At 39.2% G+C, this 15,938-nt stretch overlaps 1 protein-coding gene across 3 annotated transcripts in view; it reads right to left on the bottom strand.

Moving 5' to 3' along the window:
* LOC136874196 (alanyl-tRNA editing protein Aarsd1) overlaps window positions 1-15,938 on the bottom strand; it is a 142,002-nt gene that overhangs the window by 58,888 nt on the left and 67,176 nt on the right. For all 3 annotated transcript variants that reach the window (XM_067147808.2, XM_067147810.2, XM_067147809.2), the window contains exon 6: window positions 13,331-13,447. In XM_067147808.2, the coding sequence (XP_067003909.2) occupies window positions 13,331-13,447 (117 nt within the window). The remainder of the gene's footprint in view (window positions 1-13,330; window positions 13,448-15,938) is intronic.

Consider the following 15,938-nt stretch of genomic DNA (forward strand, 5'->3'; position numbering starts at 1 on the left):
AATTTTATATTTGTGGTCAGTCCTGCCGATATAATTATTTTCCAACTGAAGCCTCTCACGGATATCTCCCCATGCTGCTTCTCCTGTATAGGCTCTATATAATCCTATAAGTCTAGTTTTCTTCCTTCTCTTACTTAAAGTTTCCCACCCAAGTTCCTTTAACATTTCTGATACACTACTCTTTCTCCTGAAATCCCCTGTTACAAATCTTGCTGCTTTCCTCTGTACACTATCTATTTCTTTTATTAGGTATTCTTGGTGAGGATCCCAAACACTGTTTGCATATTCCAATAATGGACAAACCATACTCAAGTAACTTTTTTCTTTTAATTCTTTGTTGCATCCTTTAAGTAGCCTCATTATGACATGTAACGATCTGTATGCTTTCCCAACAATGTCATCAATATGACCCTTCCAGTGCAAATTACTTTCAAATCTCACACCTAAGTATTTGCACTTGCCATCTTTTGGGATAACTACCACATCCAAAGTATATTCAAATTCAGTTTTAAAGCTCCTGTTTGTAAAATTTGTAACAGTTGATTTGCCTCCATTAACCTTCATATTATTTTCTTCAACCCATTGTTGGATACTTTCAAGGTCCCTTTGTAATTCTGAACAATCCTCAATGTTGTTTATTTCCCTATAAACAATTATGTCATCTGCATACAATCTTATTTTTGATGTTATATTGTTCCCTAAATCATTTGCGTATATTAAGAAAAGTAACGGACCGATTATACTACCCTGTGCAATTCCCTTCCAAACTTTCTCTTCCTGAGATACATTATTTCCTACTTTGACTTTCTGAACCCTTGAATTTAGAAATGTTTTTATCCAACGTGTAACCCTTACGTCCAATCCTATTCCCTCCAATTTCTTTAATAATAATCCACGTTCCACTCTATCAAAGGCTTTGGAAAGATCTATGGCTATGCAATCTAACTGACCTCCTGAATCCAACTGATCTGATATGTCCTGCTGAAATCCCACCAGTTGTGCCTCACAAGAAAATTTCTTTCTAAATCCATACTGGCTCCTCATGAACCAATTTTTATCATCACATATCCCTCTGATGTACTTAGATATTAAACTCTCCAGTATTTTACAAACTATACTGGTCAGGCTGATTGGTCTGTAGTTATCTAGTTTCCTTTTATCACCCTTTCTTTTATAAATTGGTATTATTATAATTCCTTCCATTCCTTTGGGATTACACTATTATTTATGACATAGTCAAAGAGAAATTTTAAATAAGGCACTATGTACCACCCCATTGTCTTTAATACCTCCCCTGTAATTTGATCACTTTCTGCTGCTTTTCCTTGCTGAAGCAGTTGGATTTCTCTGAAAATATCTTCGTTTGTGAATGAGAAGCTTCTTGTTTCCCTCTGTCTCTCTACCTCTCTATCTTCTGTTTCGGTTTCCAACTCTTGACAATCATCTACTGAATCTCTAAATTCCCTACTAAATAGGTTTGCTTTCTCAGTATCTGTTAAATAGTGTTCACCCCCTTCTCCCACCATTGTAGGAATTTGGATTCCTTTTCCTTTTTGATTCCTGATATATGAATACAGCTTTTTCCATTTCCCTTTGTGGTCATTACCCTCTTGAAGTATGCCATGCATATAATTCTCTTTTGCTTCCTTTTTCACTCTATTCAGTTCCCTCATTTGCTGTTTTCTAGTTTCTCTACTCTCCCTACCTTCTTTGATTTTCCTGTTTACTATTCTACATTTTCTTTTTAATTTTCTTATTCCCCTTGTATAATAAACAGGGTCTGAGGTCATTTTACCCTTCTTAACAGGTACAAATCTCTTCTCTCCTTCCCAAATGATTCCTTTAAATTTAGCCCAAAGTGTATCCACGTTACTCCCTTCACTTATCCAACAACTGAATTGTGATTTAAGGTAAGTCCCAAATTCATCAACTTTAGTTTTTCTGTACAATTTCTTGTCTTGTGTAACCCTCTTATTAAGCCTTTTTGGTACGAGTCCTACGTCCATTATTACAGCCTTATGGTCTCCTATTCCTTCAATTACCATGGTTTAACCAAGAATACATCTAGTAAGTTATTGAGACGAGTCGGTTCTTGTACTACTTGTGTAAATCCTCCCTCCCAAATTAACTTATTTGCCAGTTTCTGTTCATGGGCTTCACTTGCAGCTCCATTCCATTCAACTTCAGGCAAGTTTAGATCTCCCCCAATTATTACCATATCATTATTGTTTTTACGAGTATAATCTATTATTTTCTCAAAGATTTCCATGTCTCTTTCCTCTCTTCCAGGCCTGTATGTTCCTATAATTCCCACCTCCTTCATATTATCACAAACTAATTTTATCCCTAATATTTCATCCCTTTCATCGGTAAACCATTCATGTGAACAGTAAGTTTCCTTCACCAGAATAAACATCCCCCCTCCCTTTTTTTCTCCTCGGTCTCTACGATAGACTGTGTACCCTTCTGGAAATACTTCTCTATTACCCACCCCTTCTTTCAACCACGATTCCACTCCTATCACAACATCAGTCTCATAACATTCCATCAATGTACCGAATTTTAATTGTTTATTTACTACACTTTGACAGTTTACCAAGAGCAATCTCAGACCCCCTTCCTCCCTAAAACTTGACTGTTGCAATTGGGTAACTTGAAATTCCTTACTATCCTGAGTTTCTTTTTCTAGTTGACTGAGCCAGCTTGAAGTACAGCTGGCTCTTTCTACTAGTTTTCCTGGTCAGTATTATAACTCAAGGGAGTTGCCTGTTTTACAGTACATATCTTAAGATTAATAAAATCTAGAACAATATTTGCTATCTTTCGTTTACCTGAATTGTTTAGATGGAGGCCATGTTTTGTATAACAGTATCTCCCAAAACTGCTGCATTCAATAACCTGAGTATTCCGAAAATGTTTACAAATTTTAACAATATCTGTATTGACCTTGTCCACTTCAATGTTCACACACGAGTCTGTACTCAAATCATGCCTGTGGGGCACGTTCACTAAAAAAACGTTAGTGTGGGTCAACTTCCCTAGTGTATATTTAAGTTGTGATCTTACATTCTTGGCGTCGTCGTGAGCTACGTCGTTCGTCCCACCGATGATAAGCACTGCATCGCCGCTCCCGAAGTTCCTAGTTGCTGCTTCTACGTTTTCCACAACACTGCTGATAGAAGCTCCTGGATATATTTCTCCGGTTGCTGCTATATTCTCGTCGTTAATCACTCCCGCAATTCCCCTTCCTTGGCTATCACCAAACACAGCTACCTTTGCTGATTTAGGCCTAACTGGGTCTTGAATCTGAATTCCAGGCCTAAATTTTAAACTCGGCACGGCAACGGCAGGGGATCACGATGATTTGGTTTCACGCGCGCGATCACTTTCTTCCAGAATTAAATTATTTAGCGCAGAAAACCTATTTCTGATGTTTATTTCCGGAAATTCAGTTGTAGATTTCTTCTTAGCCGGCCATCCACGAACTACTTGACACCACGTGCTCGAGTTTGTTACTTATACCGGTATATCACTCGAAGAATGGTCAGTCCCAAATTCTAGAGATCGCAGTCTTTCTTTTAATTCTTGATTTTCAACTTTAAGAGTCTCATTGTCCTTTTTTAGAATGTTTATAATTTCTAATGCACTTTTATATTCCTCATCGACTGTTTTCGGTGCTTCGTCAACGCCGTCCCCAACAACAACATTCCGAACACACTGCTCACAAATCCAGTCAATATTTTCATTAGTTTTTACGTCTCTAGGGCAATTTCCGCACTTATAATGCCACCATCGATCACATGAATCACACAACATTCCATTTTTCACTAATCTTCGACATTTTCCGTACTTTTCGTCACATTTTACGGTTAATTTACTCGGAGAATAAAACACTACGTCGTCATTACCGGGCGCCATTTTGAAAAAAATACTGTAATTATAAGATTGCAATATAAAGTGTACATAATTTGTTTTATATCACATAGCTGTAAGAAATGTCCAAAATTAAAATGTGTATACATGCATTTGATTTGATAGACAAATAAACATACTATACTGCTATATTATATATTTTGACAGTGATGCTACGCTTCAAATGGTGGTTAAATCGTGATTTGGGCCTTTGGCGGCAAATGAATATTGATTGCCATGCTATGACAAGTATTTAAACACTAGTGGTGCATATGTATAAAAGTAGATATTGGACCACTGAATCCAAAGAAATGCAGACCATTATCCACTGATTATGTTTTCTTTTCCTGTTCATCAACACTTACTTCCTGGACTGGCTTTGTACATAAGAACAAAAACAAGGACACGTCAGTGTGGAAAGAAGGAACAACAGAAAGAAGAGACAAGGACAAACACGAGAACACAAACCCTGAATGAGCTGCGGGGAAAAAAATTACAAGTGTAGGTAACTGTCAAAAGTAATTTGAGGAGAAAGCGTTAGTTCATCCACGCAGTATAAAGCTAAAGTAGAATGATTACGAGACGTGTTCAGGATATAGGAGATGCTGCCGTTTTAACTGCAAGCAGGTTATGAAAACGACATACATACATTACATACATACATAATCATTATAGACTGTTATGCCTTTCAGCGTTCAGTCCGCAAGTCTCTGTGAATTTACTAAACGTCGCCACAATTCTCTATTTGCAACTAGTGCTGTGGCCTAATTTAGTTCTATACCTCTTATCTTTTAAATCGTTAGAAACTGAGTCTAACCATCGTCGTCTTGGTCTCCCTCTACTTCTCTTACCCTCCATAACAAAGTCCATTATTCTCCTAGGTAACCTATCCTCCTCAATTTGCATCACATGACCCCACCACTGAAGCCAGTTTATGCGTACAGCTTCATCCATCAAGTTCATCCCTAAATTAGCCTTTATCTCCTCATTCCAAGTACCCTCCTGTCATTGTTCCCACCTGTTTGTACCAGCTATCATTCTCGCTACCTTCATGTCTATTACTCCTAACTTATGAATAAGATATCCTGAGTCCACCCAACTTTCGCTCACATAAAGCAAAATTGGTCTGAAAACAGAAGGATGTAAAGATAGTTTCGTCTGGGAACTGACTTCCTTCTTACAGAATACTGTTGATCGCAACTGCGAACTCACTGCATTAGCTTTACTACACCTTGATTCAATCTCACTTACTACTGTATATTACCCTACCATCCTGGGAGAACACACAACCTAAATACTTGAAATTATCGACCTGTTCTAGCTTTGTATCACCAATCTGACATTCAGTTCTGTTGAATTTCTTACCTACTGACATCAATTTAGTATTTGAAAGGCTAATTTTCATAACATACTCATTGCACCTATTTTCAAGTTCCAAGATATTAGACTGCAGGCTTTCAGCACAATCTGCCATTAAGACCAAGTCGTCAGCATAGGCCAGACTGCTTACTACATTTCCACCTAACTGAATCCCTCCCTGTCATTTTATATCTTTCAGCAGATGATCCATGTAAATTACGAACAGCAAAGGTGAAAGATTACAGCCTTGTCTAACCCCTGTAAGTACCCTGAACCAAGAACTCATTCTACCATCAATTTTCACTGAAGCCCAATTGTCAATATACAGTAAATGCCTTTGAATGATTTTAATAAGCTGCCTCTGTGGGTCCGTGGTAGAGTGTCGGCCTCCGGATCCCAAGATAGCGGGTTCAAACCCAGCAGAGGTAGTCGGATTTTTGAAGGGCGGAAAAAAGTCCATTCGACACTCCATGTCGTATGATGTCGGCATGTAAAAGATCTCTGGTGATACATTTGGTATTTACCCGACAAAATTAATTAAATCTCAGCCATAGACGCCCAAGAGAGATCAGGTTTACTCTAGGTCCGCTAGATGGCAGACAGAGTAAACCGGAACGTCGAAATTGACGAGCAGACAGCCAGATGGCGTCAAATCGAAATGTCTGCAAACGGTAGCTGAGGCCATACGATTATTATTATTATTATTATTATTAATGATTTTAATCTACCTTTAATTCCATAGTCCCCCAGTATGGCAAACATCTTTTTCCTCATTACCCCGTCATATGCTTTCTCCAGATCTGCAAAACATAAACACAACTGCCTGTTCCTCTCGCAGACATTTTTCAATTACCTGGCGCATACCGAAAATCTGATCGTGACAGCCTCTTTGTGGTCTGAAACCACACTGGTTTTCATCCAACTTCCTCTCAATTACTGATCGCACCCTCCCTTCTAAGATGCCAGTGAATACTTTGCCTGGTATGCAAATCAACGAGATACCTTGATAGTTGTTGCAATCCTTCCTGTTCCCTTACTCATAGATAGGTGCAATTACTGCTTTTGTCTAATCTGAAGGTACCTTTCCAACACTCCATGTTAATCTTAGTACTGTATAAAGCCATTTCATCCCTGCCTTCCCACTATACTTCACCATTTCAGGTCTAATTTCATCTATTCCCGCTGCCTTATGACAATGAAAACAAGACACATCAACATGATGCCGAGATCTAACATTTACCATACTGACCAGAATGAGAAAAGTTACACGCTGGATGAGAAAGTAGAACTTATATGAGAAATAGACAATAATCCACATAAAACATTGAAATACTCGAGATTTAGGATCACTTTGCACAGTCATCAGTAAAAGAAATGCTATCTTAAACAAATATTTAAAAATTGGGTGTTAAATCAACAACGTTGCAAACTGGACGTATTAACCTATTTAATGCCAAACCCGTATACAGTGAAACTTCGTTAAGACGTTTCTGCAAGGGATAAGGAAAAAGAACGTCTTAAGGGAGAAAACATACAAATGAAAATACAAATAAAAACTATCCAAAAGTGATTTGGAAACACTACGTACGATTTCTTCCAACATGAGGGCATTTTACGTTGTGTATCTGCGGGTACAGTGAAAACTACCTAACTACCATTTCTAAAGATGAGCGGAAAGTATTAAAAGGTGTGAAAAACACAAGAGAACAAATATGAAAAATCTTTTTCTGCTGGGGTTTATAATATAAAAAGTACCAGTACACTGAAAGGTGTGAAAAACACAGACAACAAATATGAAAACATGTGTACTGTCCCTGCTTTTACCATCAAGGTAATTTGCCCCAGACTACACAGCCGATCCCAGGTGTGCTGAGTCCGAGATATGATAAAAATAATGCCCTAAAAATACATACACCCTGGATCTTGATGGGGAACATAACTAAATACGGACACGGTGAGGTCAATTAAAATTACAAATCAAGCAAGGCGAAGCGTGACATCAGTTTTGGAGGAAAATCTGTTTATTAAAAATAAACAAGATAAATATTTTTTTTTAAATATTAAAGTATCAAATGATCCAGATTTACAAGACTCAGACTATTTTTTCTTTCCAGCTGGATAAAGTCCATCTTAAGAATCAAAATATATTACAAATTTACAGTGTATGCCAACACACATACTTAACATATCAAATTAAATCTTGAAGTTTCATTAATTTTAATACATGGGCCTTTGTGCTCGCACCATGCTCCTGGCTTTATTTTTTTGTTAACACTTTTAACTGTAGATGAGTACATTCCCCATTTCCGCACACTTGACATTGCAGTGGGGTCCCTTATCTTAAGAAAAGACGTGATCTAATGCGCAAAAGGAGGGACAAAACTAACCTAACTGTACAATATATAACACGCTGAGTGGTAAAACATCCTACGCACAAAATATACATCTCGAGTCATGAGCAATCTCATGAGCACTACAAACAATGTGGATCGGAGCCACACAAATCAAAAACATGTAAATGGCAATATATACATTCAAAGAAACAAAACATGATATCATATTTTCCAGGGTTCACCAAGGAAAGCATGCGGCATTCACGCAACTCGCATCCACTCAAAGCCACAATGGAAATAAAAGGAAACATAATTACACTTTAAGCAACACTTCCTATTCAACGCAGGTTCCTTAAAAAATAAATACATGGCACAAAATCAATAAACAGGTGGACTTTACAGTATCACACACACAATCAGTGTGAATTCCCGAAATGAAATTTCGTGACACAAATACATAAAAAAAGGATCTAATTCAACGTTGTATCCTGGAAAAGATGACATGACACAAAAAATTCCTCAGCGCGATTATATCATAAAAGAAAATCCGGAACAAATGTCGCGACATAAAACTCTTGTCAACTAAAACAACCGTAGAGACATGGACAGAAACAATAAAATCACGAAGTATAGGCCGCTCAAATAAAACTCTCCTCGGTAGACAAACATATCACCCTCGTCAACACACGGCGGAATGACTCAAAGTGGAGATCCACGTCTCCCAAAAATAAAGCAGCAAATAACAAAAGCACAGAGTCCAACCCTTTACACCCGCTACTCAACAGTCTATCCGAGGCAAGTCACACAATCAGGAAAATGCAGGGCTTTCAGATGAAGAACGCATCCTCTTATGCAAAATCACACAAAATAATATCTCATTTCCTAAGGTTGCGTAAAACTGAAGAAATATGAAGGACGTCGTCTAACATTCACTTGCATGAAAGAAACACGACCACGCTGGTCACAAATCAATGCACTCGCGCACAAAGTAAACAAGTGGCCAACTCTGCAATATGATATACTGAAACTAAGAAATTGCCATACAGACAATCGATCATGTCTGAACATCAGAAAGTTACTGAAATATCTCAATCCTACATCGCGAGAGACTCGTATTGATAATATTACATTGATAATAATAATAACAACAACAACAACAATAATAATAATAATAATAATAATAATAATAATAATAATAATAATAATAATAATAATAATAATAATAATAATAAATTTTACAGAAATTTTATTCTAATAGTCATAACTCAAAATACGAAACAATGTTCGTGGAACTCGTGAATCAATTACTAATTTACAACCCAGATATACAAAACAGTCGTGAAGATGACGCTAACAGCTTCGTGGATCCACACTCCACCGTCTTAACACACTCTCGTTCACAACACCATGCAATAAATCCCAGAAAACGTGACGGCATGTTTCCGTACACTTTGAGCTCCCATTAAAATTACTTTAATCTAGTCCTTCCTGACTTTAATTTGACTCCTTATTTACACTTACAATTAAGCCCCGAGACGTACACTGTGCCTCAAATATTCAAACAAACAAATAAAAAATATATATAAGGCAAAAAAAGACTGATCTGTAAAAGACATGACGCTAACCACTCAGCTAAATAAATCAGAATAAAATGTAAGAAAGCTAGCTGCGACCTAATGCAAATGGTCCACATTTATGTTACAATTTATGTTTACATTAACAAGCTACCTATCATTTACTTTAAATAGGACATAGTCCTTCCAAACAAAGCTACATCTACAGAAATTAAATATCAAACTAACCTATCCCCTTTGGCAACATTAAACACGTTCACACCCACATAATTACATTAAAAACTCTGTACTCATCTGTTACGTTGACTTATGGCTGCCCGTCTTCAGGAGACAGCCGACCCCATCTCGTTTTTAGCCAGCCATATCGATGACGATGCTGCCTTCAGAAAAGGCTTGGATCAGTCCTTTTGTCTCCATTGAGGGGTAGAAAGGTGATGTTGTATTTTTCGTTGCTGCTTCTGCTTCTGGATGTCATCTAAAACATCCCCTCGTTCACGATGTAGAAACTAGGCGTAGATCAATCTGCCGGTTACTAGAATACTACAGCCGGGGGTAAATTCCACCGACCGTGAAATCAGTTCCCATTCAGTCGCAGAACCGCTTCGCTTATCTACTCCCGTAACTGGGTCAAATATTTGCCATTTATAAAAGGCTGGACTGGAAATTGTTAAAGTTTACGCCCTCAGAAAACTATTTACACAGACAGGCTACTATGCATTTTGAAATGATTAAATGGAAGTGTTCTCTCCCTTTGGTAATCGTAAGTTAAATGCCATTCTCCCAGTATTAGAAAACTTTAGTATATCAAATGCAGACTGAGTGTCTTCCAACAAAATCTAACGTTCCGCACACGATCACTTGCGTAAATAAAATCTTCTTACGATGTTACCTGCACAGAATCTCGCCGAATAGTAGTGTAACTAACTGACGCAGTCATCGTTTTTATTAACTCGTCCTCGAAGACGCCGTCGTATCCTCGATTGGGGCCACCTCTTCCCTAGACCAATGCCTCGCCATATCGACGGTGGCTCAATCGTTTCAATGGCTCAACACATCGCGTACCTGACGCTTACTTCAAACATCTCATATAAGAGACCCTAGCCTCTTGCCCGGGCATCCGAAATGTTCTCCGTTGGAGTTCTATTGTTCCCTTGTTCGGCTTTAAGTGCGTCATGTCGAAATTCCACCTTCCAAACTTAGTTGGCGAGCAAACAAAACCGAGCTCCACGCTTCCTGCAGAAATTGCGACATATGCTGCTGAATGTAGATGTTTCCTGTCAGTTACTAGTACTTAATAAAAATGAAATATTCTGTGTACATTCGAATAAATGACTGATTAATTAAATGAGCACTTCAATAAAGGCTCAGTAGATGGGCCAACAAAAATATCAAAGTATTATTGCAGATCATACTCTTTCTAAAACAAATGTTGGTAGAAGCCTTTTATTTTGAAGCAATGGGTTATTAAACATTATTTTCTGGTCACACTCTTAGATGATGAACTGGGGGTTACACTGAACAATGTCGAACTTCCAGAAATTACTTCCATTTTCAATCGAACAAAACTTTGACAAACTTGAGTGATCGAGTCGAAACTCGAAGGTGCGAGTTTCAACATTCGTGACCTCTGCGCGCTTATGCCACTCCACTTACCGACAGATTTTAATTTTGTCTTAATTATTAAGGAATTTTACAACATTTCTGTATCCATAACTAGGCTATCGCAAGACAAATATGCACCATGCTAATCAATTTCACACTATTATCTTCCTAATCCAGATATAGGCTACCGTATCATGCGATAAATATTACCTACACTTCACTGTACCACTCAACACAAAATACATTTTTCTACCTTCTAAAGTATCGATTAGGTGGTTCTTTAATTTTACTTGTTGATTACACTCATCGATACGGTCATGAAGCGTACAACTTGCAATTCTAAATTGAATGCGAAATATAAACACAAACAGGCTCACTCTGCTATTTAGCAATCTCGCTGTTAACCGGCAAGCAAAACTTAACATTCCTGAGGCTAACGGCTTGCTCTCCGAAAGTGCAACTTATCCTTTGAGGTTCAGGAAGGCCTCTTCCCGTAATCACGCAACTGTGGCGATGGCTCTTACCTGAGTTGTAAATCACATTACCAATACAGTATCATTTTCACATCTAGAAAGAATGTGACTGTTCTAAGCGGTAATAACAAAAATTTGTGACGAGATACGAAGGTAATCCCAAAAATAAGGTCTCCTTGTTTTTAAATAAATACCTAGACCTGTTTATTTCTACAATGGTTTACATCATTTTACAGCTTGAACATTTAGCTATTTTTCTACATAATCACAATTTTGGTCGATGCATTTTTGTAGGCGCTGTGACAGTTTTTGTATGCCCATGTCATACCAGCTCGCTGCCATGCTGTTCAAGAAGTTGTGAACCTCATCTTTCACCTCATCGTCGGTGCTGAATCGCTTTTCAGCCAAATGTTCTTTCAACTTAGGGAACAAGTGATAGTCACTGGGCGCCAAGCAGGGACTATAGGCTGGGTGGGTGGTGATGTTCCACTGACTCTGTTGCAGGAGAGCAACAGTTTGCCGGGCGACATGCAAGTGAGCGTTGTCATGGAGAATGTTTATGCCCTTGCTCAACATTCCTTTTCTCCGGTTCTGAATTGCCCATCTTGAGTTTTTTCAGGGTCTCACAGTACCTGTCAGCGTTAACTGTGGTCCAAGCAGGCATAATGTCGACCAACAATACCCCTTTCCGATCCCAAAACACAGTTGTCATGACTTTACCGGCAGACTGTGTTTGCTTGAATTACCATGGCTTTGGCGAAGAGGGATGCCGCTACTGGCGTGATTGTTGCTTGCTTTCAGGTATAAAGTGGAACGCCCAGGGTTCGTCACCCGTGACAATTGAGTCCAAGAAGTTATCCTGTTCGGCTGCAAAGTGTTGAAGAAATGCGTGGGAAGAATCAACTCGTGCCGCATGTTGTGTTCAGTCAGCATGCGTGACACCCATTTTGCACACACCTTCTGGTATTTCAACTTTTCCGTTAAAATTCTATGAGACGCACTTCGGAAAACCTCAAGAACCAAAGTACAGAAATCAGCCAGGGTGATTCGGCGATCTTCACGCAAGATTTGCTCAACATTCACGATTGTCTCGACGGAAATTGACAGTCTCCCGCTCCTTTGTTCTTCGTGAATTTCAGTCCGACCGGCTGCAAACTTTCTACACCACTTAAGAACATTTTTGAGATCCATGCATGACTCACCATACACTTCCGTCCAATGGCAATGGATTTCAATCGGTTCAGTACCTTTTGCGTTCAAAAACCGAATAACTGCACGCACTTTGCGGTAACATCCAATGGGAGCTCCATTCTCAACGGCTGCCAAGCCAAGACTGAGTGCCTCAGCGCGGCGTGCGCATGTTTATATGCGAGCGCAGAAAACACTCTTCACAATATTGTGACCAACAGCCACACGAACAGAGTTCTGTATTTATAAAAAAAAATAGGAGACCTTATCTTTGGGATTACCCTCGTAAGTGAGGTATTTTTTATATAGATTTAATACGATGAGAATCAGGACTTTGATTTTATGACATGCTAAGTGGGAAAACATGTTAATTCACGCACTAACAAAGTTTCATTGTACATGTTACTGAACGCTGTGCCTCATTCACCTTGATAAATGTATAACTCAGGTTCAACCATAGTTCCATTTGACTCGGTATATCTTCAAAGATGGTTTACAATTATTATCTGGGATGACTTCTTCAGTACTACTTAAACAACTTCATCTTCCAGAGACTGAAACAGTCCTAACTGTTTCCGAAAAGATAAAAAGAATTTAGAACTCATGAGATCCATTAGAAGTTATATTACTTCTATATGTTTTACATTTTTTTTTTCTTCTTGAAAGACTCAACTGTTGGCTCATAAGTTTTTTTCTTTTCAGCATTTACTTTCTCTGGTTGATTCCTTCCTGTTTCAAATCTAACTGACACAGAACCTTTATAAAAAATATCATCCAGTGCTAAATCAAAGGATCAACTTGTTAAACATTTGAAATGTTAAATTTTATATTATGCTTTTAATTGGCAGGGTTTTAACATAAAGTAAATGAAATCTATCTTACAACATACCTGAAGCTGACTGAGGTTAGTAACATGAGTGCCACAGCACATGTTACTGTCGATGCCATCAATATTGATTACACGTACAGGACCCACATGATCATCTGGCAGTCCACGAGTGTGAGCCTGAAAAAACAAACTGTGAGAATGTTCAACTGTGAAATTAACCACTTCATCAAATTCATCTTCTATTAACACTACTTAACTTCATTTTTAACACAGTCGTTCAAAATACAATGACAATACGAAATTCAAACAAGATTTGTTGTTTATTATTATTGGTGTATAGTACAAAGTAAATGTATCCTCAAAACCCAGCAAAGCCATCTCCTTGCAGATTATGAAAGCCATTAGAAGAGTGGAAGGTACAGATTTCCACACTCTATAACCTTGGCACTATGCAGGGTAGAGTGTTTGGCTCTATTCTTGGACACCTTTGCCCTAGGGGTTAAACTGTTTATTTTTGTTGTAGACCGAGTGAACCACAGGGCCAGAAGTGGAAATTCTGTTTCTGATTTTTTTCTGGGTGGTGAATCAAACTGAGCATACCTTCACAGCCTTCGCCAGACAGCTCCCTCTCCCTGTTCGGCTCCACGGCTAAATGGTTAGCGTGCTGGCCTTTGGTCACAAGGGTTGCGGGCTCGACTCCTGGCAGGGTCGGGAATTTTAACCATCATTGGTTTATTTCACTGACATGGGGGCTGGGTGTATGTGTCGTTTTCATCATCATTTCATCCTCATCACCACGCGCAGGTCGCCTACGGGAGTCAAATCAAAGGACCTGCATCTGCTGAGCCTAACTTATCCTCAGACACTCCCGGCACTAAAAGCCATACGCCATTTCATTTTCCCTCTCCATACCTCACCTTCTAACCGTACGTAAGGGTGTGGTGATATCATGATTCAAAAGCATGTTGGCAGTTCTCCTCCAGGATTCCCTAACCTGAGCATGGTGGATCGCATTTTTCATGCTTTCTCTGGTTAGGTTCTTGAGTTGATCCACCCATCGTGACGGTACACATCCTCTGGATCTTCGGCTGTCAATCTTTCACTCCATGATCAATTTTTCCATTGCTTCTGGTCTCTCAGCATCAACATCTATATCATCTGATGGCCAAGCAGGCATCAATTTTTGATAATGGGACAAAGTGTCTCACAGCGCATTGGCACTGCCGGTGGCTTCAATTAGCTTACGCAGTGGCCTCCACGGTATGCACTAGCCAGCGTCTTAGTAGGTGTGCTAGGTACCAACTGATGAGCCCAGCCTAGCACACGAGGGCGAAACGCTGGCAACCAGGAATGAGTTAGCTGGAAAATTTATAATGTCCAATAACGGACCATTTATATTGGTATTATAGATTTACTCATTCGGAACAAATATTTCAGATTCCCTATGGGAATCAACATCTATATCATCTGATGGCCAAGCAGGCATCAATTTTTGATAATGGGACAAAGTGTTTCATAGCACATTGGCACTGCCGGTGGCTTCAATTAGCTTACGCAGTGGCCTCCACGGTATGCACTAGCCAGCGTCTTGGTCGGTGTGCTAGGTACCAACTGATGAGCCCAGCCTAGCACACGAGGGCGAAACGCTGGCAACCAGGAATGAGTTGGCTGGAAAATTTATGATGTCCAATAACGGACCATTTATATTGGTATTATAGATTTACTCATTCGGAACAAATATTTCAGATTCCCTATGGGAATCAACATCTATATCATCTGATGGCCAAGCAGGCATCAATTAGCTTACGCAGTGGCCTCCACGGTATGCACTAGCCAGCGTCTTGGTAGGTGTGCTAGGTACCAACTGATGAGCCCAGCCTAGCACACGAGGGCGAAACGCTAGCAACCAGCAATGAGTTAGCTGGAAAATTTATAATGTCCAATAACGGACCATTTATATTGGTATTATAGATTTACTCATTCGGAACAAATATTTCAGATTCCCTACGGAAATCAACATCTATATCATCTGATGGCCAAGCAGGCATCAATTTTTGATAATGGGACAAAGTTTCTCATAGCGCATTGGCACTGCCGGTGGCTTCAATTAGCTTACGCAGTGGCCTCCACGGTATGCACTAGCCAGCGTCTTGGTAGGTGTGCTAGGTACCAACTGATGAGCCCAGCCTAGCACACGAGGGCGAAACGCTGGCAACCAGGAATGAGTTAGCTGGAAAATTTATAATGTCCAATAACGGACCATTTATATTGGTATTATAGATTTACTCATTCGGAACAAATATTTCAGATTCCCTATGGGAATCAACATCTATATCATCTGATGGTCATGCAGGCATCAATTTTTGATAATGGGACAAAGTGTCTCATAGCGCATTGGCACTGTCGGTGGCTTCAATTAGCTTACGCAGTGGCCTCCACGGTATGCACTAGCCAGCGTCTTGGTAGCTGTGCTAGGTACCAACTGATGAGCCCAGCCTAGCACACGAGGGCGAAACGCTGGCAACCAGGAATGAGTTAGCTGGAAAATTTATAATGTCCAATAACGGACCATTTATATTGGTATTATAGATTTACTCATTCGGAATAAATATTTCAGATTCCCTATGGGAATCAACATCTATATCACAGTCTCTATTGCATGACAGTT

The sequence above is a fragment of the Anabrus simplex genome, chromosome 5 (genome assembly GCF_040414725.1).
Source record: "Anabrus simplex isolate iqAnaSimp1 chromosome 5, ASM4041472v1, whole genome shotgun sequence".
Lineage (NCBI taxonomy): Eukaryota > Metazoa > Arthropoda > Insecta > Orthoptera > Tettigoniidae > Anabrus > Anabrus simplex.